The 25975-nt window shown below is 40.2% G+C and overlaps 1 protein-coding gene across 8 annotated transcripts in view; it reads left to right on the top strand.

Moving 5' to 3' along the window:
• Positions 1-25975, top strand: part of ARMH3 (armadillo like helical domain containing 3) — a 176667-nt gene that overhangs the window by 11904 nt on the left and 138788 nt on the right. For 5 of the 8 annotated variants that reach the window (XM_027112371.1, XM_027112376.1, XM_027112373.1 and 2 more), the window contains exons 2-9: positions 10264-10376; positions 12903-12959; positions 13069-13215; positions 15560-15667; positions 19751-19843; positions 20567-20641; positions 20726-20812; positions 25350-25406. In XM_027112371.1, the coding sequence (XP_026968172.1) occupies positions 10275-10376; positions 12903-12959; positions 13069-13215; positions 15560-15667; positions 19751-19843; positions 20567-20641; positions 20726-20812; positions 25350-25406 (726 nt within the window). In that variant the 5' untranslated portion in view covers positions 10264-10274. Of the gene's footprint in view, positions 1-10263; positions 10377-10455; positions 10503-12902; positions 12960-13068; positions 13216-15559; positions 15668-19750; positions 19844-20566; positions 20642-20725; positions 20813-25349; positions 25407-25975 lie in introns of those variants that run through there. The other 3 variants (XM_027112375.1, XM_027112374.1, XM_027112372.1) reach the window with 3 other exon arrangements.

Here is a 25975-nt window from a genome sequence, read left to right as displayed (position 1 = left end):
GGAACAAGACAAGGATGTCCACTCTCACCACTATTACTCAACATAGTTTTGGAAGTCCTAGCCACGACAATGGGAGAAGAAAAATAAATAAAAGGAATACAAATTGGAAAAGAAGAAGTAAAACTGTCACTGTTTGCAGATGACATGATACTACCTAGCGAATCCTAAAGAGGCCACCAGAAAACTACTAGAGCTAATCAATGAATTTGGTAAAGTTGCAGGATACAAAATTAATGCACAGAAATCTCTTACATTCCTATACACTAATGATGAAAAATCTGAAAGAGAAGTAAACACTCCCATTTACCATCGCAACAAAAAGAATAAAATACCTAGGAATAAACCTACCTAGGGAGACAAAAGACCTATGTGCAGAAAACTATAAGACAATGATGAAAGAAATTAAAGGTGATACCTACAGATGGAGAGATATACCATGTTCTTGGATTGGGAAATCAATATTGTGAAAATGACTGTACTACCCAAAGCAATCTACAGATTCAATGCAATCCCTATCAAATTACCAATGGCATTTTTTTACCGAACTAGAACAACAAACCTTAAAATTTGTATGGAGACACAAAAGACTCCGAATAGCCAAAGCAGTCTTGAGCGAAAAAATGGAGCTGGAGGAATCAGACTCCCTGACTTCAGACTACACTACAAAGCTACAGTAATCAAGACAATATGGTCCTGGCACCAAAACAGAAATATAGGTCAATGGAACAGGATAGAAAGCCCAGAGATAAACCCACACATCTATGCTCAACTAACCTATGACAAAGGAGGCAAGGATATAATGTAGAGAAAAGACATTCTCTTCAATAAGTGGTGCTGGGAAAACTGGACAGCTACATGTAAAAGAATGCAATTAGAACACTCCCTAACAGCATACACAAAAATAAACTCAAAATGGATTAGAGACCTAAATGTAAGACTGTACACTATAAAACTCTTAGAGGAAAACATAGGAAGAACACTCTTTGAGATAAATCACAGCAAGGTCTTTTTTGATCCACCTCCTAGAGTAAGGGAAATAAAAACAAAAATAAACAAATGGGACCTAATGAACCTTAAAAGCTTTTGCAAAGCAAAGGAAACTACAAACAAGACGAAAAGACAACCCTCAGAATGGGAGAAAATATTTGCAAATGAATCAACGGACAGAGGATTAATCTCCAAAATATATGAACAGCTCATGCAGCTCAATATTAAAAGAACAAACAACCCAATCAAAAAAATGGTCAGAAGACCTAAATAGACATTTCTCCAAAGAAGACATACAGATGGCCAGGAAGCACATGAAAAGCTGCTCAACATCACTAATTATTAGAGAAATGCAAATCAAAACTACAGTGAGGTATCACCTCACACCAGTTAGAATGGGCATCATCAGAAAATCTACAAACAATAAATGCTGGAGAGGGTGTGGAGAAAAGGGAAGCCTCTTGCACTGTTGGTGGGAATGTAAATTGATACAGCCACTATGGAGAACATTATGGAGGTTCCTTAAAATACTAAAAATAGAATTACCATATGACCCAGCAATCCCACTACTGGGCATATACCCAGAAAAAGTTATAATTCAAAAAGACACATGCACCCCAATGTTCATTGCAGCACTATTTACAATAGCCAGGTCATGGAAGCAACCTAAATGCCCATTGACAGATGAATGGATAAAGAAGATGTGGTACATATATACAATGGAATATTACTCAGCCATAAAAAGGAACGAAATTCTGTCATTTGTGGAGACGTGGATGGATCTAGAGACTGTCATACAGAGTGAAGTAAGTCAGAAAGAGAAAAACAAATATTGTATATTAACGCATATATGTGGAACCTAGAAGAATGGTACAGATGAACCAGTTTGCCAGGCAGAAATAGAGACACAGATGTAGGGAACAAACGTATGGACACCAATGGGGAAAAGTGGTGGGGTGGGGGTGGGATGAATTGGGCAATTGAGATTGACATGTATACACTAATTTGTATAAAATGGATAACTAATAAGAACCTGCTGTATAAAAAAATAAGTAAAATAAAATTCGATAAAAAAACTGTAAAAGAACAGAAGAGTGGTGGCCTGTCCTGGAGCTCTCTATGAAGGGAATTTAGAGAGGTGGCTTCAAGAATGCAGGCCTCACTTTATTTTCATTTTGGAGGTATGAAAGACTTGGAGTGACTAGCAGTAAAAATCCATTAAAATGGAAAGGAGTTATAGGCTGGTTTTAGAGCCAATCTATAGGGTGCAATTGAGGGAACCTGTGTCCCATGCTACTGAGAGAAGGTATGGCAGGGAATCATGTGGAACAGCAGTATGTGAATGCAGCAAGTGAGCTAAATCCTTGGGGCCTTCAGAAAGGAAGAGGCATGTTAGGAGCTAGTTTGAGAAACGAAGTGTTGGTATTTGGAGGTAGAAATGCCTTGCATTATAGTGCTAGTGTTTACCTTGAGAGTGTGGGATGCCTTGCAGAAGAACATACGGAGCAGATAACTTTTGCCTAAAGATTTAAAAAAAACCTCGCATCTAGAGGAACTAGGGAACTCTTTTTAGGAGAGTCTTGGAGGAGGCTATTTCTGGCTTTATAAACATATTGCCCCCTCTTGTGTGTTGGGTGAATGGCTTATTGTCAGACAGTGGAATGGTAATATCTGACTCAGCCACATCTCTTGGGCAGACAGGGTTTTCATCTCCTTCACTAGGCATTGTGGATTACTATAGTCAGTGTGTTTTGTAGTGATCCTTCACAGATGGGCAAACTGCGGCTAAGATCCTAAGGAAAGGGGATGCGTTGGTGAGTTAATATGGGGGGAATGAGCTGGAAGTAGGTAAGGATTGCTCCAGTGCCTTTTCTAGAGATGGCAGAAGTTTTATTCATCCTCTCAAAATCATCTTCTGTCCAGATGCTCCTTTCTTTTGAAGGCCTGATTTAAGGCTCAGATGAGTACTTCTCAAACTTTAGTGAGCATCAGAATTATTTGGGGCAGGGTTTTTCAACCTCGGCGTTATTGACTTATTGGGCCATATAATTCTTTGTTGTGTTAACTGTTCTGTATACTTCAGGATGTTTAGCAGCATCCCTGGCCTCTACCCAGTAGATGCTAGTAGTACCTTCCCTCCCAGTTGTGACAACCAAAAATGTCTCCAGGCATTGACAAATGTCCCCTGGGAGGCAGAATTGCCCCAGTTGAGAACCACTGACTGGAGTGATTATTAAAAATGTAGACCTCTGGGCTTCCCTGGTGGGGCGGTGGTTGGGAGTCCACCTGCCGATGCAGGGGACGCGGGTTTGTGCCCTGGTCCGGGGGGATCCCACATGCCGCAGAGCGGCTGGGCCTGTGAGCCGTGGCCGCTGAGCCTGCGCGTCTGGAGCCTGTGCTCTGCAGCTGGAGAGGCCACAACAGTGAGAGGCCCGCGTACCGCAAAAAAAAAAAAAAAAAAAATGTAGACCTCTAATCCTTATCTTGAAAAATCTGTTTCAGTAGTGGGGAGGGGGGCTTAGGAGTCTACCTTTCCAGGAGGCATGCCAGGAGATTCTGAAACATGTGATCACGGCTCTGCAGGGGTAAAGCATTTTTTACAATATCTTTCCATTCATAATGAAGTTTTGGTGGAGAATTATCCTCAGAGCACTGACTTAGCTCAGTTAAAATAGTATCAATTAAATCCTGTAGTGGATATCAGTGTCTTTCGGCCTTGTTAAAATTTGTTTTCTGTTTACCATATTGAATACCTCTGTCAACTTGAATAGAAACTCAGATTCCTCTCTAGTTTTTCCGAAGTTTTCTACTATTTCATTAATTTGTCTCTTTTTCACTTTACCGTTATCAATATTTATATACATATGCATGTATCAGACAGTTATCTTTTACTTCCTACCGTGGCACATCTACCTACCGGCAAACTAGTGATGAAACTCAAGATATCTGGACATTCCAGAGTTTGTTCATTAAGGTCAGTGAGCATATACGTTTCCTCCTCACTTACCTGGAACCTCTTCGGTTTCTTTGCAGATGCTCAGCTTTGTTTATGTGTAGGTTACTCTACTTCTGCTCATTCCTCCTCAGTATAGTACAGTGGTTAAAGGCTGAACTCAAACATCAGGCTGTCTGGGTTTGAGTCCCTACTTTCACTTATCCTGGCAAATTTTTAAATTTTTGTTTTTTAACCACTTCATGCTTTAGTTTTCTTATTGTAAAGTTCCTGGATCATAGGTTTGTTGTGAGGATGAAATGAATTAATGTATATAAAGTGCTTGGAACAGTGCTTGGTATGTAGCAAGTACGAAATAAGTGTTAACTCTTTGGTGGTTATTTTAGATCAGTGTCCTATGTGTGCAAGGTGGGGTCCCTATTAGCCTTTGTTCTAGTGTTCTGCATGGGTATTGTTAAATTTTCATATACGTATATGAGCACATGCAGTATTTTAGGTTGAGGAATAGTGTACATAATGTGAAGTGTATGACTTGATAATTCTTTTACACATGTACATATTTGTGTGACTTCCACTCGGGTCAAGATAAACCACGTTTCTGGCACCTCGGAAGGCTTCCTTGTGCTCCTTCCCACTCATCTCCCCACCCAGGGTAACCACTATTCGGATGTCTGTCACCGTAGACTAATTTTGCCTTTTTGAGTTTCACATAAATGAAATCATTAGTTTGTACTCCCTCCCTCCCTCCCTTCCTTCCTCCCTCCCTCCCTCCCTTCCTTCCTTCCTGCGTTGGGTCTTTGTTGCTGTGCACAGGCTTTCTCTAGTTGCGGCAAGCTGGGGCTGCTCTTCGTTGTGGTGGCTTCTCTTGTTGCGGAGCATGGGCTCTAGGCATGCGGGCTTCAGTAGTTGTGGCACGCAGGCTCAGTAGTTGTGGCTTGCAGGCTCTAGAGCACAGTCTCAGTAGTTGTGGCGCAGGGCTTAGTTGCTCCACGGCATGTGGGATCTTCCCGGACTAGGGCTCGAACCCTGCCTTGGCAGGTGGATTCTTAACCACTGCGCCACCAGGGAAGCCCCACTTGACTAAGTTTTACAAAAACCTTTCAAAAAGGGAATGTTTGTACTATAGGCACTCTGGCATTTCTGTTTCTTGAACATGCCAAGTGTGTTCAAATCTTGGAGCCTTTGCACTTGCCATTGCCTCTGTCTGAACACTTCTCCCAAGATTTTCACATGGCTGTTTTCTTTCTGTTATTCTGATCTCAGTCCACATATCACTTCCCATAGAGGCCTTTAATCTGCAATCTGTTGTAGTACCCCTAGACAATTTGTCTTCAAGATACTTATCATTGTCTCAACTTAACTTGTCTTTCTTCCTCTACTAGAATGAAAACTCTGAGAGCAGGGATCTTGTCTGCTTGTTCACTGCTGTATCCCTAATGCTTAGGTGATCAATGTTTGTTGAATGAACACCTGATCTGTGCATGTTTTTTTCTTCCTAGATGATGGGCACATTTATTTTTATTAATTTTCCTTCTTTCCCCTTCTTCTTTTCTTTCTCTTCTCCTTTTTCTTTTCTTATATACTGGTTGAAATGTTTTGGGATGTTTACCTTAGCATCTACCTACACTAGTGTTTTGGAGCGTCCCTGGACAGTGAAGTGTGAGGGTGATACTTGCTAATAGTCCATTACAAGTATGAGCCTAGAACTCCAGACCATTGCATTGAAAGCCTACAGAGAGCTGTTCCATGCCCTCCCCCCATTTATCGAAATATAATTTACATATAACATTGTATAATTTTAAGATATGCAATACGATGATTTGATACACATATATATTGTGAAATGATTACCATGATGAAGTTAGTTAACACATCGATTCCCTCACATAGTCACTTTTTTTCGTTTTTTGTGGTGAGAACATTTAAGATTTAATCATAGCAACTTTCAGATATACAATACAGTATTGTTAACTATAGTCACTGGGTTGTATGTTAGATCCCCAGAACTTATTCGTCTTATAACTGGAAGTTTGTACCCTTTGACCAACATCTCTCGATTTGCCCCATCCCCCATCCCCTGGCAACCACCAATCTAATCTACTCCATTTCTATGTGTTTGACTTTTTTTAGATTCCACATATAATTTTTTTTTCAATAAATTTATTTTACTTATTTATTTTTGGCTGCATTGGGTCTTTGTTGCTATGCACAGGCTTTCTCTAGTTGTGGTGAGCGGGGGGCTTCATTGCAGTGCATGGGCTTCTCATTGCAGTGGCTTCTCTTGTTGCAGAGCATGGGCTCTAGGCTCATGGGCTTCAGTAGTTGCGGCACACGGGCTCAGTAGTTGTGGCTCGTGGGCTCTGGAGCGCAGGCTCAGTAGTTGTGGTGCATGGGCTTAGTTGCTCCGTGGCATGTGGGATCTTCCCGGACCAGGGCTCAAGTGCCTGTCCCCTGCATTGGCAGGCGGATTCTTAACCACTGTGCCACCAGGGAAGCCCTGGTAGTTTTATTTTTAATATTTGGGGAACCTCCATACTGTTTTCCATAGTGGCTGTACCAATTTACATTCCTACCAGCAGTGTACAAGGGTTCCCTTTTCTGCACATCCTTGGCATGGCTTCTTTTTACAGATTGGCAAATTCAAGCCAGGAAGGGAAAGGAAACTTAAGGTTATAGAATAAGTGTATAAGAATTGGGACTAAAACCAAAGACTTTTTTTTTAGATTTTTTTCCAGTTTTATTGAGAAATAGTTGACAGACATTACTGTATATATTTAAGGTATACAGCATAATGGTTTGATTTATGTATTTGGGGAAATGATTACCTCAACAGATTTAGTTAACCTCCATCATCTCACATAGATACAATACCAAGACTTTTGATAGATTAACTGGTAACTCTGGAAATCAGAGTGAATTTCTATTAGATTAATTTTCTGATACTAGAGTTGGCATGTATTGTGCTCAAGAAGACAGTAAAATAAATGAATAATTAGTTAAGTGTAACTAGCATTCCTTGCTTGTAAGCCATTGGAAGTGTTTGGCTTTAGGTTTTTGATATTTGATTATTTTATCCTGTAGGGATGTGAACTGATGTGCATTTAAGAAGTGTGTGGCTGGATTGCTTTAAGATATAGTTCTTAAAAAGTTGTATGACTTTGGTCTTTCAGAGAGAAGTTGTGCTGCAGGTCATGGGACCAGCAGCCCCTGAGGTTTAGGAATGAAAGACTTCATTGATTTACCATTGAGTTTGGGGGATTTGAAGCCATTCCAAAGTTTGGTGGTAGGTGAAAGTAGTATTGAAAAGTTGCCTAATTCTTTTTTATACTTTGTCTACTGTATGTCTTATTTCTGAGAAACTGTGTTAATGTCTAAGATGACATTTCTGTGGGATTGCCGTGGCTTTGCTGTGTTTACTTCTTCGCTAGAAGGATTTAAAAGCCTAGATCAACAGAGGTCATAGCGTACTCATAGAATGCTTTTTTCTCTTCCTTGTAGTCCCATAGCATTTTCTTTGTACTTTTACTCTATTTCTCATGATTTGCCTTGTGCTGTGGGTTATTCTGTGCCTGTCTCCGCTAATAGATTGTGAGCTCCTAGAGGATCCGGTCTGTAGTTTCCTCTTTGTAACACCTTAGTGCCTAAACTAGTGCTTTATAATATTTAGGTGTTTCCTATGTGTTTGTGGTATTTCAGGGATGCTAAGAGAATCATTAGATGATATGTCTAGTCCAGTCCCCTAGTTTTACTTGTAAGGAAACTGAGAAGCACGATGATTTACTCAGTGTCATCTAGTTGGTTGGGAGAGCTGTGTTCTAGTGTCAGTTCTGCCGGTTGTTTGTTCCATTATGTCTTGCTGCTCCTCAGCTGGTACTCGTTCTCTCTACAGCAGGGGAGGATTGTGAAAGAGGAAAGAAACACTGGGAGGATATAAACAGATTACACTCACATTACTGATGTATTCCAGTTTACTGCTTTACCAGTCAGATATTTTACTTTCAAATTTGGAAGCACAAGCTTAATTTCTGAGACCCCAGAAAGACTTTTGTAAGAGTTCTACACTTCTTCCAATCTATTACCCTAGAAACACCCTTCTTTGCTGTGCTTAATGGGTAGAAGTGCTGGCAGAAGGAGGAGACTTTATGTTGTCAGTTTCCAGTCACACTTCAGACAGCTTGGGTGGTAAATTCCAGGTGCCTGTGATGATGACAGAGAGTAATGTGTTGAGGCCTTTGGTTGAATTTCCCCCTGTTCCAAATGGAAGGAGAGTGATGAAAACAATTTAATTTCTTAGGAAATTTGGTACTTCGGGTTGAAATTGTTTTTCCCGCCTCTCCTATTCCCTTTTGCTTATTAGAAAGTATTGATTCTGAAATAGAGAAAGTGAGTTTATTAGATTTGGGCTGGACATTGATTAGCAGTAACTTAATTATAAATCCTCAGAGGGAGATGTTTGTAAACATTTGCTTTTAACATCCAGGGACTTGTGGTTCCCACTATTCTTGTTAATCAACTGGTTGAAGCTGAGCACATGAAAGGTCTGTATCCACTAAGCTTAGAATTGCATTGCTTTTGATTTATTTTAATAGGATCCTCTTGATTTCCAATTTATTTTCCCCCGATAAGGACATCTTCCTCTTGACAACCTATTTAAAAGACACAAGAATGTTTTGAATGGAGGCTGTATTTCATGCTTTAAGGCAAAGCCATGATCAATATAGTATAAATTGCCTGAAAGAATCTTCTCTTTTTTTGTTGTTATTTTTTCCTTCAGTTTTCTCTGGATCGTAAAGGAATTTGAGGGCTTAGTGAGGCTTTGATAGAGACAGATCTAACTAAAATTTTAGGTCAGACCTAGGACTTCTCAGGTCTCCACCATGTAGAATCAGTCAGTGATAAGCATACTCTGAGCATTTACCATGAGCCACGTGCTTATGGAAAAAGTGTAAGATATAGTCTCTGTGCTAAGGATGCTTAACATCCAGTTGAAATTTTCTGTGCTTTTAGTGCTCAAAAGTGAATCTCCTTTTTGGCTATATGTATTAGAGATAGATGATGTTTGAGATACAGTCTTTTATGCTATTGGATGCATCTCTTCCTTAAACAAAATTTTGATTTGCAAGGTAGTATATATTTTCCAAACATCATTGAACAAAATTAATTTTTTGCTGTGTTGGATTTGTCTGGAAGTGAAATCCGTCTCCTCACTACCATCCATACTTGCTACTGGGTGAGATTAAGTTTCACAACTAGAGCCTAGGATTTAAGAGAAAGAGAGGAATTTTGTCAACAATAGAAAGAATCTGGGAAGTGAGAGAATATGTGTAAATCCACATGGAGACCTGTGGGGTTTCAAGTTCTCATTTGAAAAAAATTGAGAATTCCTTGAAGCAAGATGGGAAAATTTGAGCATGGTTCATGGAACTGCTTTTATATAGAATTAAAAAAATACTCTGAAGTTTGATCTGCAGTACAGTGTTACAAATATATGTATAATTAAATTTGAGGGACTTCCCTGGTGGTCCAGTGGTTTAGACTGTGAGCTCCCAATGCAAGGGGCCCGGGTTCCATCCCTGGTCAGGGAACTAGATCCCGCATGCATGCCACAACTAAAAGAGCCCGCATGCTGCAATGAAGATCTGTGTGCTGCAACTAACACGCAGTGGAGCCAAATAAATAAATATTAAAAATAGAAACTTGAAAGGAATATATTGTTATTTTTGGTTATTTTGAAATTAAATTTAACTTTTGGTCTTTTAACTGCTGTTTTCTGCCTTGGGTCTCTTTCCAGAGGAATTTCTGAAGATGGTCAAGTGCAGTGTGATTTATGAGGCAGTGAAGGGCAAGTACTTTGCAGTGAGGAAGACCTGCTTACTTTGGGGAAATCAATGGAGCTCGTCAGTCTGCAGCACACTTCCTGTCTTAATGGTCCTAAGCTCGATCAATACTTGAAATTTAACTTCATCATCAGTCTGTGGGCAGCGTGTGCTTTGCAGCCTTCCTTCCATCAGCGTCAGATATGTGGCCAGAGTTATTAAAGATGGAGCTAGTTACACTTTCCTGCTTGGTTTTGCATCTTCTTTAAGTCTTGTCCACTGGCATGTTTTAAGGATGTAAAATGTGTTGTGCTGTAAGCCAAGTAATGATTTAAACCTTGAAATTACCTGGTTAGAGAAGGGGGCGTTGGACAGATGCACAAAATCTATAGCATGGTTGTTTATCATTTCTTCTTCCTAAAAAATTTCCCATTGAGAGGTATTTCAGTAGATTCTCCAACATCTTAGAGAGCATTTCTAGCACTAACTGTGGCTTTCTTTTCACAGATTCTCTAACCATGGCACAGGTAGAGAAACGAGGGGGTTTGCTCAGGAAATCTTCAGCCTACAAAAAACCACTGAAGGAAAAAGTGGTGCTGATGTATGATGAGATCTTCATGGTAAGGCCTGGAGCCCTGACATTGGGCACAGGTTGACTCCTTAGTTTCTTGTTCCAAAATGAGAAATAACCTCACCTCTGCCTGCTACCTTCTAGTTCTTCAGAGGGAGAAAGAGAGAGAACAAGGGTGAGGGTGAGCTCTCTCATGGTAGAAATTATGATCATGTGTTAATTTTAATATAGATTGTTATTATGTTGTTCTTATAGACTGTTGCCTTGAGCTGGGTAAAACAATTGAAAGGAGGGAGGAAGGCTCAGGAAACTTCTTTTCTGATATCTATAAGACTTTTCTTCCTTATGATTTTTTTTTTTTTTTTTGGCTGTGCCTCGTGGCATGTGGGATCTTAGTTCCCTGGCCAAGGATTGAACCTGTGCCCCCTGCAGTTGAAACGTGGAGTCTTAACCACCGGCCCGTCAGGGAAGTCCCCTTATGATTTGACATAAGGACCTTTCTATCCTAGATGTCCCTTGAATTTCCTTTTGGCTCTAGAATTCTATCTAATTCAGATATTTTAAAAAGATGCACTATTATATTCCATCTCAAGTTGTTAGTGGACAAAACAATTGCTTAGTTAGACTATCTCATCTTCCAATTCTATGAGAAGACTGAGGAATTATTAGCAATTAGATTAGGGGATTTCTTTGGGTCTTCAGAACTGCTTATTGACCATGGTCCAAGCCTGTGTTGTAAAATGTACCCTATCAGGGAAGGTTAGAGTGATTAGAAACCCTGCAGATGTACTTGACTTCTGAAATCCTGGTCATTAGTAGTACATGTAAACATTTAAAACATGTAATACTTGTAAAAGGAGTTAACCATATCTTGTGTAAATCTTGTGGACTCTCTTTCCTAGAAGGAGGATAATGATAATATTTACCCTACCTGGCTCACTGGGCCATTGTATTTCATGTATGTGAATGGGCTTTGAAAACTGAGCAACATACAAATACAATGGGGATGCATCATAATATGACTAATTGATTCAGATGGCTAGGTTCACTTCTCGCTAAGAAGAGAAGAATTTGAGGGAGATTCTTGAGTTCCTACTATGTGCCTGACATTGTTCTAAATGCATCACCAAATACATTAGCTCTAATTCTGACAAGAATGCTGCAAGAAGGCTATGTTTTTACATGTGCCATGTAAAAGAGCATGATAATGAGAAAACTGGCAGTCACAGCTAGAAAGTGAAGGAGCTGTGATTTGAACCCTAGTGTCTGACTCCAGAGTCCTTACTTGTTCAGTTTTGCCACATGGCCTTGGATAAATAACTTGATCAAGTAAAACATCTAATTCTTGGCAAGCCTTAGAGACAAAGTTTGACATGCCGACAGTTAATACAGAATTGCCCAGGGCAGTATAGGTGGCTATACAGAGAAAATGAGTGGTTATTAGGATCCTATTAGGGCTCTTTCTATGTTAAGTAATAAGCTTGGTATACATATGACTCCTGCTTGAGAGAGCTTTGAGCATGGGAAATGCCAGCTCCATGAATTCCCTGTTTCATATATAAACAACAAAATGATATTACAGAAGTGTGAGGGTCAATGTGTGGCCCCTCTTGGGGAGCAGGACTTGAGAGAAAGGGATAGAAAGAATTCACTAAATGAGAACCTTATTAGAAGGCCAGAAATGTTGCTTCTTTATGTCATTCTCAATTAAAAAGCCAGAGGAGATTCCTAGGATAATATCTTCTTATTTGATCAGAAGTTCTTATCTAATGAAGACATTAGTTCTTGGTAGTAATTTTAAAAGGTCAATTTAAGGTAAGGTGATAGCAGGCAATTGACATACTGGTTTTATGTCATTAGCTTTCCTGTGAAGTAAGGGTTCTCTTTTTCTTATTTCACTCACTAACCAGAAGCCTCTAACTTCCTAGAATTTCTGTTTGAAAATTATTGCTAAGAAAATTTGGATTTTAGCACCATAATTTTGCTAATTATGGACCAATTTGAAGTAAGAAAAGAGAATATTACAGGCTCTGTACAGAGGACTAAATGCATACGGGAGGGCAAGTAGAAGCAGGATGTTGTAAAAATCATGGCAGTATTACTTAGATGATCTGGGTTCTGGCTCCTGCACTTGTGTAAGTCTTGTGGACTCTATTTCCTAAAAGGAGGATAATGATAATATCTACCCTACCTGGCTCAGTGGGCCATTGTATTTCATGTATGTGAATGGGCTTTGAAAACTGAGTACCATACAAATACAATGGGGATATATCATAATATGACTAACTGACTCAGATGGCTAGGTTCTTTTCTTGCTAAGAAGAGAAAGATTTGAGGGAGGTTCTTTGAGCCATTTAACTTTTGGTGCAGGGAATATATATCCATGCACAATGTCTTCCATTTGGGAAAAGAACCCAAAAAACTTGTTCCCCATTATAGCTGTTTGGAATGACCAAGCATTTTCAAAGTTAATTGTGAAAGGTAAGGTTGATTATGTGTAGTGACCCTTTCAAATGTGTTCTTAATGCTTTGGTGTTAGCTGGGGGTATTGAATATACTTATCTTCCGGTTTCAGACAGAGGACCCTAGTAAGTGCAGTCCTCGATTTTGGGAGGAGCTCTTCCTTATGAAGGTAAGACTTGGTGGCACCTGTGGATTTTCCTGGTAACTGAGATTGCCTTCACATGTGTTCTAGGTGCTGCAGTAAAAATGCACTCAGGCCCTTATTGTTTCCTCGTTAGGTGAATTTAGAGTACCTAGAAGGCAAGCTGGAATCTCTTGATGGTGAGGAGTTAATGAAGATCAAGGAAAATATTAATTGCTTATTTCAACACTGCATCCAGGCTCTGGGAGAGGAGCATCCAATTCGAGTGGTCAATGCATTGCAGGTACAAGGCTGGGAGACTGGGGAAGTCTTGTTTAATAGGAGAAAGAAATTGTAATACATCTATTGGAACTTGAGGAACCTAAAATTGCCCTTAGGTTTGAGGCTTGCTTTCTTTGTTTTTTCTTTATTTCTTTAAGTAATCAAACATCTATGCCATGTTTGTTTAGCCATCTTCCTGGTTAAACAAATTGACGCCTATAGTAGTTATCTTGTCCATTTTATAATTTGATCTAATGCCAAGGAGGATTGTTTGACAGAATTTTTATTATTACTTGAGGACAGGAAGAGAGAGAGAGGAAACTCTGGCAAGGTTGATTAGTCTACAGCAAAAATCAGAAGACTTTCTTAATCAAATAAACAGTATTTTCTTAATGTGAGGTTTCAGAAGGTCCTTGACTCCCTGAAGTTACATGTAATATTTTATGTGTAAATGTACGTTATGTGTATATGAACATTTTTTTTGGAGAGGGGGCTTTTGTCAGATTCTCAAAAAGGTCTGCAACTCTAAAAACATTATTCTTTTTTTTTTTTTTTTTTTTTTTGCGGTACGCGGGCCTCTCACTGTTGTGGCCTCTCCCGTTGCGGAGCGCAGGCTCCGGACGCGCAGCCTCCGCGGCCATGGCTCATAGGCCTAGCCGCTCCGCAGCATGTGGGATCTTCCCGGACCGGGGCATGAACCTGTGTCCCCTGCATCGGCAGGCGGACTCTCAACCACTGCGCCACCAGGGAAGCCCTAAGAATCACTATTCTTAATGCTAAGTGGCATGATCGTGAGGAATATTCATTATTCTTGAACTACATTCATTATTTCTTGAATTACTGTTATGTGCTAAGCATTGAGCTGGTGGGATACATTATAGGCTTCTTGAGGGCAAAGACAGTATTATTCAATACTTTGTTCCTAGTGTGTAGAACAGTGCCTGGCAAATAGCATTCTAGAAGTAAATTTTTTTGAATGAATGATGGGCAAAATTTCTAGAGTTTATAGTCTAGTAGCTCCAGTGTAGCCTAGATTGGGCTGAGTATTTAGGGTAGTGATTGACAAGCTTAGAATATGAAGAACTGATGACAGCATAAAGGATTTTGTTGGAACTTTTGGTAGATTGGGTTTAAGTTTCTAACTTACAAGTTGGACAGATCACTTTGTGAGCCCCAGTTTTCTCATCTGTAAAATGTAGAAATTACCTCTTGAGTTGATGCCCCAGAGAGAAGGACCATGTTTATCCTGTAGCTTTGTTAACCCTTGGACAGTAAATTCTACATTTCGAGCATCACAGTTGTAGTGACTCATTAATTGAAAGTTGAAATGAAAGTTGGAAATTGTACTTCCTGTAATTATAGTGGCTTACTGTGGGGGCATGAATTATAAACTGATTTTAGTCCAGTGAAAATAAATTGACATTAAGCCACTTGGTGACCCATAAAAATATAGTACATTTATTATAATACCTGATATTTATTGAGCTGTAACAAAGTTAAGTTCCAGGCACTATTCCAGGAACTTTAACAAAGTTCCAGGGAGTATTCTAAGTGCCTTACAGTATTAATTCACATAGCCATCACAACATCCCTATGAGGTTAATGCTATTATCATTCCCATTTTATAGCTGAGAAAAATAAGGCACTGAAAAGTTAACTAATTTGTCCAGGCTCACACAGCTAGTAAGTAGTGGATGGGGATTGTAATGAATTTTTAAGATTTGAGTTGATTGGTTGTTATCATATAGGGACCTCTATAGTTATTAAAAATGGTAAACTATTATGTAAATTCTAAAACTAATGTTAAATAAAGGAAAGCTCCACCAATCCCATGATTCAAACTCAAGAACTGTTTTTTATTTTTATTTTTTTGCGGTACGCGGGCCTCTCACTGCTGTGGCCTCTCCCATTGCGGAGCACAGGCTCTGGACATGCAGGCTCAGCGGCCATGGCTCACGGGCCCAGCCATTCCGCGGCATGTGGGATCTTCCCGTACCGGGGCACAAACCCGTGTCCCCTGCATCGGCAGGCGGACTCGCAACCACTGCACCACCAGGGAAGCCCCCTGTTTCTTATTTTTGAATATCACCTTCCAGTCTTTGTCTGCAGTGTAATTTTTAAAAAGTGGATGGCCAGAAAATAAAAAAAAGAGGATGACAACAGTTTCAGTTGCTGTTCCTCTTTTCATTTCTGGATTTTGCACATATTAAGACCCAGACTGTGTTTTGGAGCTCAGAGAATAGAGCAGTTGAATGTCAGCTGTGTAAGGAGAAGGTTCTGAGGTTGCAGTGTGAAACTACTGATCCAATGCCCTTTGCATTTTGAGACTTCCTTTCTAGAAAGAATTCTTTCTCTCATCTCTGCAGACCTTGTGTGCACTCATTCGAGGAGTCCATCAAAAAAATAAGTCTACCTCTGGATTTGACATTATCAACATGCTGATGGGCTTTGACAAGGCGGAGCTGTGCATGAAGGTGAGACATAAGCTGTAGATGTGCCTGTGGATGTCTGCTTCTGACAGCTGTTCATGGATCATCTGCAGACAGTTAGATGCACTAGAAGATTTGGACTCAGACATAGATGATTGAATTTTTATTCTTTTTAATTTATTTTTGGCTGCATTGGGTTTTTGTTTCTGTGCGCTGGCTTTCTCTAGTTGCGGCCAGCGGGGGCTACTCTGTTGCGGCGCGCAGGCTTCTCATTGTGGTGGCTTCTCTTGTTGTGGAGCTTGGGTTCTAGGCATGCAGGCTTCAGTAGTTGCAGCACATGGGCTCAGTAGTTGCAGCTCATGGGCTCAGTAGTTGCAGCGTGTGGGCTGTAGGGCACACGGGCTTCAGTAGTTGTGGCTTGTGGGCTCCAGAGCACTGGCTCAGTAGTTGTGGCTCCTGGGCTCTAGAGCACAGGCTCAGTAGTTGTGGCACATGGGCTTAGTTGCTCCGCGGCCTGTGGGATCTTCCTGGAGTAGGGCTTGAACCCGTCTGCCCTGCATTGGTGGGCAGATTCTGAACCACTGCACCACCAGGGAAGTCCCTCATACGGTAATTCTATGTTTACATTTTGAGGAAATTCCAAACTGTTTTCCAAAGTGGCAGTACCATTTTACATTTTCCCCAGCAATGTGGGTATGTGTATGTGTGTGTGTGTGTGTGTGTGTGTATGAAATGTCTATTCAAATCCTTTGCCTGTTTGTACATTGAATTATTTGTCTTTTTATTGTTGAGTTGTAAGAGTTCTTTCTATATTTTGGATACAAGTGCCTTATCAAATATCTGATTTGCAGTATTTGTCACTATCTTGAACGAATGTTGTTCATAATATGAACTTTGAAGAACCTGTCTTCTCTCATTCACTACATTTAAAATAAAGAAATCTGTATGCCAAAGAATCCTTATAGTGATTAGTTTATTTTTTAAAAGTTACAAATATGTGGGACTTCCCTGGTGGCGCAGGGGTTAAGAATCTGCCTGCCAACGCAGGGGACACGGGTTCGGTCCCTGGTCCAGGAAGATCCCACATGCCGCGGAGCAGCTAAGCCTGTGCACCACAACTACTGAGCCTGCGCTCTAGAGCCTGTGAGCCACAACTACTGAAGCCTGCATGCCTAGAGCTTGTGCTCCACAACAAGAGAAACCACTGCAATGAGAAGCCCGTGCACTGCAATGAAGAGTAGCCCCCACTCACTGCAACTAGAGAAAGCCCATGTGCAGCAATGAAGACCCAACGCAGCCACAAATAAATAAATAAAATAAATAAATTTATTAAAATAAAAACGTTACGAATATGCAATTAGGAATACACAAAGATTTAGTACCTGGAGTCAGTTCCTTTTTTTTTTTTTTTTTAAAGATGTTGGGGGTAGGAGTTTATTAATTTTATTAATTTATTTTTGCTGTGTTGGGTCTTCGTTTCTGTGTGAGGGCTTTCTCTAGTTGTGGCAAGCGGGGGCCAGTCTTCATCGTGGTGCGCGGGCCTCTCACTCTCACAGCCTCTCTTGTTGCGGAGCACAGGCTCCAGATGCGCAGGCTCAGTAGTTGTGGCTCACAGGCCTAGTTGCTCCGCGGCATGTGAGATCCTCCCAGACCAGGGCTCGAACCCGTGTCCCCTGCATTAGCAGGCAGATTCTCAACCATTGCGCCACCAGGGAAGCCCTGGAGTTAGTTTTTAATTCTAACCTTTTACAGTCTCTCCCTCTCTCTCTCTCTCTCTCTCTCTCTCTCTCTCTCTCTCTCTCTCTCTATATATATATATATATATAGTAAAATCCCTAATATCTTTTTCATTCTTACAGTTTTCACTACTGTCTATATACTGCTGATTACTAAGTCTCTAGCCTTAATTCCTCCTGAGTCTCAGACCTGTTCTCTTTAAGCACTTGCTGAATATACCCACTTACACATACCTAAGTACCTCTTGTTTGGCATATCCAAAATGGAACTCATTGTTTTCTATACTTCTGTTCTTCCTCATTCATTCTGTGTCAGAATGGGGATACCTGTCTTCCCAGTTCCCCAAGCCAAAGACCTGAGAGTCACCCTTGACTCTTTCCTATCCCTCATCTTTCATATCCAGACTATCACCATGTTCAGCTAATTTTACCTCAGCTCATACTTCTCATATCTGTTTTTTTCTATTTTTCCTCTACTGCCAAAGTCCCCATTATCCCTGAACTATTGCAGTGATGCCTTCATTCTTTTGACAAACATTTGTTATGCTCCTCTGTGCCAGGCATCGGGGATACAGAGGCAAATAAGACATGGCAACCCTCCTCAGAAAATTGATAGGTTAGTCTTCTTTTGTCTCCCTCTCTCCAGCCTTACCATCTTTAAATCTGTCATCCACGCTGACAGCAGAGTGATGTAACTTAACACTCAAATCTTTCTTGCTTAAAACCCTTCATTAGTTTCCTATCACTAAAAGGATAAAGACCAAGCTCCCTCATTAGCTGTATAAAACTTTTATGATCTTCTTTCTATTTATTTCTCAAATCGCATCTCTCATCACTGTGCCTCACTCTTTATACTTCTATAATAACAAACTGCCTGTATTCCAACTGCATGTCCAGGGCCATTTCATTCTTCATGTGTCTTTGATCATGCTAATGCCTGTCTAGAATTCCTTTCCTCCTCAAGTTTTAATTAATTCCTACTGATTTTTCAAAATACAGCCTGTCCCTGAGGAGTCCTGGAATAGGTAACTTCTGAGCTAATTCCCTTCCTCCATATATATTACTGTCATAGTAACCATTAAACTGTTTATTTGTTTTTCTCTCCTGTTAGACTAAAAACACCTTGAGAGCAAGGGTCATTGTCTTATTTTTTTCTTATTTTCTTTGAAAGCACAATATTTAGCGTATAGTAGACTCTTACTACATATTTGTTGAATTGACCTGAAGTAGCTTATTTTGAACCTTCACTTGACCTTCCAGCACACTAAATCCTTTTTTTTTAAGATTTATTAATTATTTATTTATTTATTTAATTTATTTTTGGCTGTGTTGGGTCTCAGTTGCAGCATACGGGATCTTCGTTGAAGCATGTGGGATCTTTCATTGCGGTGCACAGGCTTCTCTCTAGTTGTGGCCTGCGGGTTTTCTCTCTCTAGTTGTGGCGCGCAGGCTCCAGAGCGCGTGGGCTCTGTAGTTTGCGGCACGCGGGCTCTCTCACTGAGGTGCGAGAGCTCAGTAGTTGTGGCGTGCAGGCTTAGTTGCCCCATGGCACGTGGGGTATTAGTTCCCTGACCAGGGATCGAACCAGCGTCCCCTGCATTGTAAGGTGGATTCTTTACCACTGAACCAGGGATGTCCCGCTAACTCCTTATTCTCCATTCATTTTCCTCCTTTATTTAATGTAAAATATTTCTTTTTTTCTTCCTTGTAGTATCTAAAGGTTTCATCTTTTGACTACATTGGATAAAACAGTTGGTTGTTAGTACAAGTGTTAAACTCTAATCACATTGTCTAGTAGAAGCGACCAGGATGGATATGAGCTAGCTTTGTTGGATAGTGCATATGGCCAGTGAACAGCTAGTAGTGATGTTATCTCTCTGTTGTTTGTTCAGTGTGCCTGCATCAAGTGATATGCTTTCTTATCAAATAATGAAACATATCTAGCTGTTTAACCATTATTATTAACCTTTAACTTAATCATTTGTTTAATTTATTATTTAAAATTTGTTTAATAGAATTTAATTTTATTTAGTTTATTATTTATTGTTTTTAATTTGTATATTATTTAACTGTTATTAATCTTTTAAAAAATTTCATTCTAATCTGAAGGTTTATATGAGGGTGATAGGCTGCAAACATTCATTTACTGGAATAGTAAATTCTTTATTTTTCTGTGTGGTTGTTCTAAGGCATTTTTCCCAAAATAGCTAGACTTAGTTAGAAGTCTTCCTTTTTTATGTCTAGTCTTGCAAGGCCTAGGCCTAAGGGAATGATATGGTTGCTTCATTTTATTTTATTCACATTACCCTACATAACGTAACCCTGAGTTTGACAAAGACATGGTGGAGATGTTCTTTGATATGGTTTAATACTTAATGGTTCTCTTTCTCAGAACTTGATGGAGAGTTTGGATTCATTGCTTTGTGCAGAAGGTTCTGAAAGTCTAAAGAGCTTATGTCTGAAACTTCTCCTCTGCTTAGTGACTGTAAGTAACTTACCTATATGTTTCTTTGTCAAGGGTGTAAATTGACAGCAGGGGCAAATTTGAATTCTTGAGCCCAAAGTTAGAAAGGAAAAGAGAAAAAAAATCTCTACTGGGCCATTACATCACTCTGTTGTGTTTGTGTAGAAGGAAGTTATTTGTATGGGTTTTCGCTTCCTAGAAGTTGCTCTTTGGAGCAACTGCTGACATTTTTAACCTGTACCAGTCTGGATTGTTAGATTTTGCCCTTCATCAGGTCTCATTTGGAAACAGTTTTTGTGATTCTGAATATTTTTATTTGTTCTGACTTTGATTTTATAGCTGGAAGCTGGCCTGTACCTTCTAGTGGGAGGAGGGTAGGGTATTATTCATTTACTTCAGGTGGTTTCCTTTCCCTGCCACTGCTTGAAGACTTCTGGATCATAAAGTTCTTCCTGTGCATCTGGGGAATGAAACCCAAGAAACTGTTAGGCAAATGCTTTTGTGAGGGTATGAGAGAAACAAGGAGAAGTTCAAAGATTTAGGAAGTTTTAATTTGCTAATTTCTTACCCTTCTAGTGTCTTGTCTATTCAGGCTCAGGTGGCTTTGGGAGTGCTTTAAGATCTGCTAAGTATCTAGTAGAATGTTTTAATATTTCTGTTTCTCTTAGATACTAGGTGAGGAGATATACATGAGATATCAGAGTGTCTTAGTATAGACTTTAAATAGCCTTTTATTATATTCAGGTGACAGATAACATCAGCCAGAACACTATCCTGGAGTATGTAATGATCAACAGCATATTTGAAGCAATTTTACAGGTAGGTCAGTTCCCTTGTCACCTCTTTCTTTTTTGGGTAAACCACCTCCTCAAGCACTCTCACCATTTCTGGTTCTGGTTACAGATACTCTCCCACCCGCCAAGTCGTAGGGAACATGGGTATGATGCCGTAGTCCTCTTGGCTTTGCTGGTGAACTACAGAAAATATGAGGTAAGTGGGTCCCTTAATGGAGAGCTGTTACCTTTCTACAATCTTCCTAAATGTGGCCACTCCTAGAGGATTTTGCTTAATGTAGAAGACATGTTCTTGGTAAATGGTTTATAGATTAATTTTGATAAACCAATTCTAGAAGTCCTATGTTAGATGTCTGCGGTAGAGGATATAGCTGTTTAAAGGAATCCTGTGGTGTAACTTCTAAAAAAGTGAGTAAATCTCTCTTAATGTAATGGTTCCCAAACCCAGCTTGTCATTAGAATCACCTAGTTATCTTTTAAAAAATATTTATTTATTTATTTGGCTGCGTCATGTCTTAGTTACGGCACACGGGATCTTCATTGTGGCATGCAGGCTTTTCTAGTTGCGGTGTGCAGGGGCTACTCTTTGTTGCGGTGGCTTCTCTTGCTGTGGAGCATGAGCTCTAGGCGTGCAGGCTTCAGTAGTTGTGGCTCGCGGGCTTCAGTAGTCGTGGCTTGTGGGCTTAGTTGCTCCGCGGCATGTGGGATCTTCCCGGACTAGGGATCGAACTCGTGTCCCCTGCATTGGCAGGCAGGCAGCCAGCCACTGCGCCACCAAGCAAGTCCCTCAGTAGTTACTTTTTAAAAAGAAGATATTTCTGGGCCTTACTCTTTATATTATTTATTTATTTACTTATTTGTCTGTGCTGTGTGGCATGTGGGATCTTAGGTCCCTGACCAGGGGTCGAACCCATGCCCCCTGCAGTGGAAGCACAGAGTCTTAACCACTGGACTGTCAGGAAAGTCCCTGGGCCTTACTCTTTACACACCAAATAAGAATCTCTTAGGGGGTGAGACCTAGATATCTTTCTTTTTTTTTTAATATCTCCTTTTGAACGTGATGATCAGCCAGGATTGGGAACCACTGACCTAATGCATCTATTTTGAAATATTGGACTTATATATTGGATTTCTGCAATGCAATCAATCCACTTGTATAAATATCAACTGTTGGTTTGGGGGCTCTTTCTGATTTTGATGGGAGTTGAAGACAGAGCCTTATCCATATTAATTCTGGAGTTCTTTTTGCCTCTGAATTAGTCAGGGATAGATTTATAGGTTTTGAGATAAAGAGGTGAACTCAGAGATTTATACTTGGATTGGTGCATCTACTTGATTCCCCTCAAAAGGTAGAATACACAGAAAAAGAAGGGGGCCACTTAGGGAAGACCAGGGACCTCACTGGGGATTGCTTTGTAGGAATAGGGAGCACTTGGCACTGGGTCCTGGACACTAGGAGTACTTTACTGAACCCAGAAGTCAGGAGCTGCATTGAGGCAACTTGACTTTCTTCATTTAATAAGTAGCAATACTATGAGAAATGGGCCAGCTGGAGGGAATGTTTTCATTTTTGAGCTTCTGGATCTTCACTTAGTGATTTTTGATATGATTACTAGCCAGGTCAAAAGTGATGGGTAACATAAAATATGGAGCTTATTCTTATAAATAGGGATATGAAAGAAAGGCTGGCTGTGAGAAAGGAATACTTAAAGAGGGACTGGAATATGTGGAGCAATGTTAACGTGTTATAAATCCCAGGAGTTGATCGCTTTCATTGTCTTGGAGGAACTGACAAATGGTGTACAGAGCTACTAATAAATAAGTAATTTATCACCAACACCTGTTTTGCTGGTGCTCTGGAAGGGCAGGCATGGTAGCCATTTTGATCTCTGTCATGTGTAATAGCCTCTGGGGCCTTATTACAACAGCAGGAAAAATAGCTGAGGAAAAATGCTGAAGGTAGTTAAAGCGAGTTATGTGTGAAAGGAAAGAGCCATCATCAGTACTGAATATTTTTGGAACATTCTGCTGGATGTAGGCCACTCTGAGGCAATGGCTTGGCTTCTCTAAATGTGAACTGAGCCCTAGTTCAGCCCAGTAAGACTTTCTGAAATGTCAGCCTGAAAAATTGGACATGGCCAAGGAACTGGAGAAAATCATATTTCTTGAGTGGGGTATGCATCTCTAGTCTGTCAGAAACCCCAGAAGAATTAATACAGTAGGTGAGGGCAAGCTGGTAGGCATAATTTATCTGGGCTTTGCAGCTTTTGATATAAGTCAATCACCAGAAACCATTAAGGAAACCTGGTGACCATGGAGCAGGAAGGTTTTTGATAGGAGCATGAGGAATTCCAGATGAACATAGCAAAACCAAAAGCTGGTGAAGTTTTATGCAAAATACAAGAGGGTGTGCTAGGGGGAACAACATTCTAGTTACCACCACAATCGATCCCATGACCAGTGGGGTAAGTTGTAACCTTTCCAGAAAGGTGCAGAGAGCACCAGAGAGGCTTGGTGTCCAGCTAAACACAGAGAAGAAAGATTAGGTGTTGGACTTAAGGAATGGAAGTAGTTCTTGCTCACTTCAAATAATGCATTCCATTTTAGTAATTTCATCTCAAGAGATAGAGGAGGCCAAAAAAAAAAAAAGGTCTAGGGAAGAGCAATGAAATTTGTTAAGTATGGTTTAGATCAAGTAAAGGCTGGACCCTATTAGAGTGATTCTGTGAAGGCTGACTGAGTGTGTAATCCTGTCTTGCTGATGAAAAGTAGATTGCCTTGAGTTTTAAAACATGACCACAACAGGTATATAGTGTTAAGGAAAATCAGTGTCTGACAGAATAGAAATTTTCACAGCATTAAGATCTTGGCCTTCTGGGTTGGCCAGGTCTTCTGAGATGAAGTGACTCAGCCCCCAACTGCTGCCCTGAACATGATGTTTCCCAGAAATTACAAAATTGTTTATTATGTCTGGTTGTAAGTTGTTCCTTCTCTTTTTCTTTCTCTCTTTTTTCCCTACAGATCTTCCTTTGACTGTGATAAAAATGTCAAAGGAAAAAAAATATAGCTACCAATAATCGAGCCCTTATCATATGCCAGATACTGTGCTAAGGATTTTACTTGATTTAAGTCTCATAGCAACCCCAAGGAAGAAAACATTTTTCCCCATTTTACAGATGAGAAAATGGAGCTTAGGTTTATTAACGTGCCTAACTTGTCACAATAAGTCGAGGATCTAGAACTCAAATCCTTGATTTTAGCCACCTTGCCTTTTCCTCAACTGTTGCTAATGCATAGGCTGTTCTTGGTAATCAGATGGTCCTTATTATTACTTAAGACAGTCTACTTTTGGGAAGGTGATAACTAGGACTTTTCAAAAATTGTGCCAAGAGACAGTGGCCTGTTCTTTCTACTGTTGTTTTCATTTGATGGCATCTCAAGGTCAGCCTACTGCTGATTTTCAGTTCCAAGGATCCACTTGCTTTGGACGTTGTCTGAAGTCTGTAGCGTCAGCAGGATTTGACTGTTAAGTTATAGGAAGAAGTATTGAGAGCCTTCCTCTGTCAGATCAAGTAACGAATGGAGTGAGTTTTACCTCCTTGAATTGTATTGTAGAAAACCTTGTAAACATTTGGGCTGTTAAAAAAACAAAGCTTCTCCTTCTCTATTCCCAGTTAGCATTCGAAAGATGCCCTCAGAAACTTGATTAATAAAGTCTGTGGGGTGGGGGGGGGTTAACCTTTCAGTTGGGTTTCCAAGCTTCTCAGTAATGTTTTCTTGGTTGCTGTAAGAACTGCCAATCTGAGAACTATTGTTTCTAGCTTCCCCTGGGTTAGAATTGGTGCCTGATCTGTAGTAGGTCTTTCCTCACATACTACGCAGGGGTTGTTTTCAAGGTGAGCACGTCATTGGTTCTCATCCCACTGGTAGGAGATGGCCCAGTTGCTTAATGAGTTTAAATATATATATATTTCCATATGCTGCCCAGCTGAGATTGAATCTGGAAAAACTCAAGAAATCTTCCAATATTTTAAGTGATGGGACAATCATTAAATCCCAGTGTCCTGACCAGATTGTAGTTTGGGTAATTACATCTTTTTTTTCAGTTCCCCTGCAGTGTTATTTGGGTATTGGATTTATAAATGGCCTCTCTGGCTGTTAAGCAGCTGCCACTTTCCACCCCCAAGGTGGCTTTGTTTTACGGGTGGGTGAATCAGTCCTTGGATATAGTTTGTGGAATGGTTAGGGAGCCTTTGGGATGAGTGTAAGTTAGCAACTTATAAATTTGTGCCTTATGGCAAGGGAGCTTTTATGCACCCCAAAAGATAGCTGTCCCTATAGACTCAGTAAATTATTGGCAAGATAGGACAAAGTGAGTGTTGTGGAGCGTTCACTTACTTCTTAGAAACAAATAAGAGGGAAAGATGGGAGAAGTGGCAGACATAGGCCTGAGCTGATTCAGTCTAGAGGAAAATGTGGGTAGAATAGAAGTGTGTGTGTGTGTGTGTGTGTGTGTGTGTGTGTATCTGTGCATGCTTGGTGAATGCCCATGCACACTGAGAGATTTACTGGAAATGGAGGAAGTCACCTGGCAAGATAGTTGGGCATAGGTATTAGGAGCATCACTCTAGAGAGAGCACCTTATGGAAGCATTTTTGTGAACACTTTGTTAAATAGCTAATGGGTTCTTAACTAGGTCACACTCACCTGGAGTCTCTTCTCTTGTTTAATAGTCTGTGAATCCTTATATTGTGAAGCTGTCTATTGTGGATGATGAAGCCACGCTCAATGTGAGTATCTGGATCCTTGTGTATTGTTTTAATTACTTGCCTTTGGTGGCCTTACTTTTAGTAGATATTTAGAACAGAGAGTAGAGAGCTAGTGTGTTAATTTCATCTGGCTATAAAGAGGGAATAGGTATTTCTTTTTAGAGCATCAGTGCTACTGTCTTACTGTTTTCTATTTTCTCATCATGGAAGGAAGGTGTGAGGGGATATTTGCTTGCTAGTCATGATGAAATGGTCAGTTATATTTCATGTTGTAGTGTGCTGAGGTTGATTATCCTACAGAGTCAAGAAGTTACATTTCCAAGAATAAGATTTAGATGGTATATCAAATCACCATGATGTACACTTTAAATATCTTACAATTTTGTGTGTCACTTATACCTCAATAAAGCTGAAATTAAAAAAAAGAAAAGCTTAGATGACTCAATGTTGTGAGATTTCTTCTTGTAGAACCATCCAGATTATATTTATAGCCTGCCTTGGTGAAGCTGAAACATGGAGGACGATATATATCTGCTACGTATATCCATGGAGGTTTGGGAAATAACATCTGATCTCTGAATATAGGGAGG

The sequence above is a fragment of the Aethalodelphis obliquidens genome, unplaced genomic scaffold (genome assembly GCF_003676395.1).
Source record: "Aethalodelphis obliquidens isolate GAN/ISIS:26980383/991018 unplaced genomic scaffold, ASM367639v1 scaffold11, whole genome shotgun sequence".
Lineage (NCBI taxonomy): Eukaryota > Metazoa > Chordata > Mammalia > Artiodactyla > Delphinidae > Aethalodelphis > Aethalodelphis obliquidens.
This window is presented reverse-complemented; position numbering and strand designations above follow the sequence as displayed.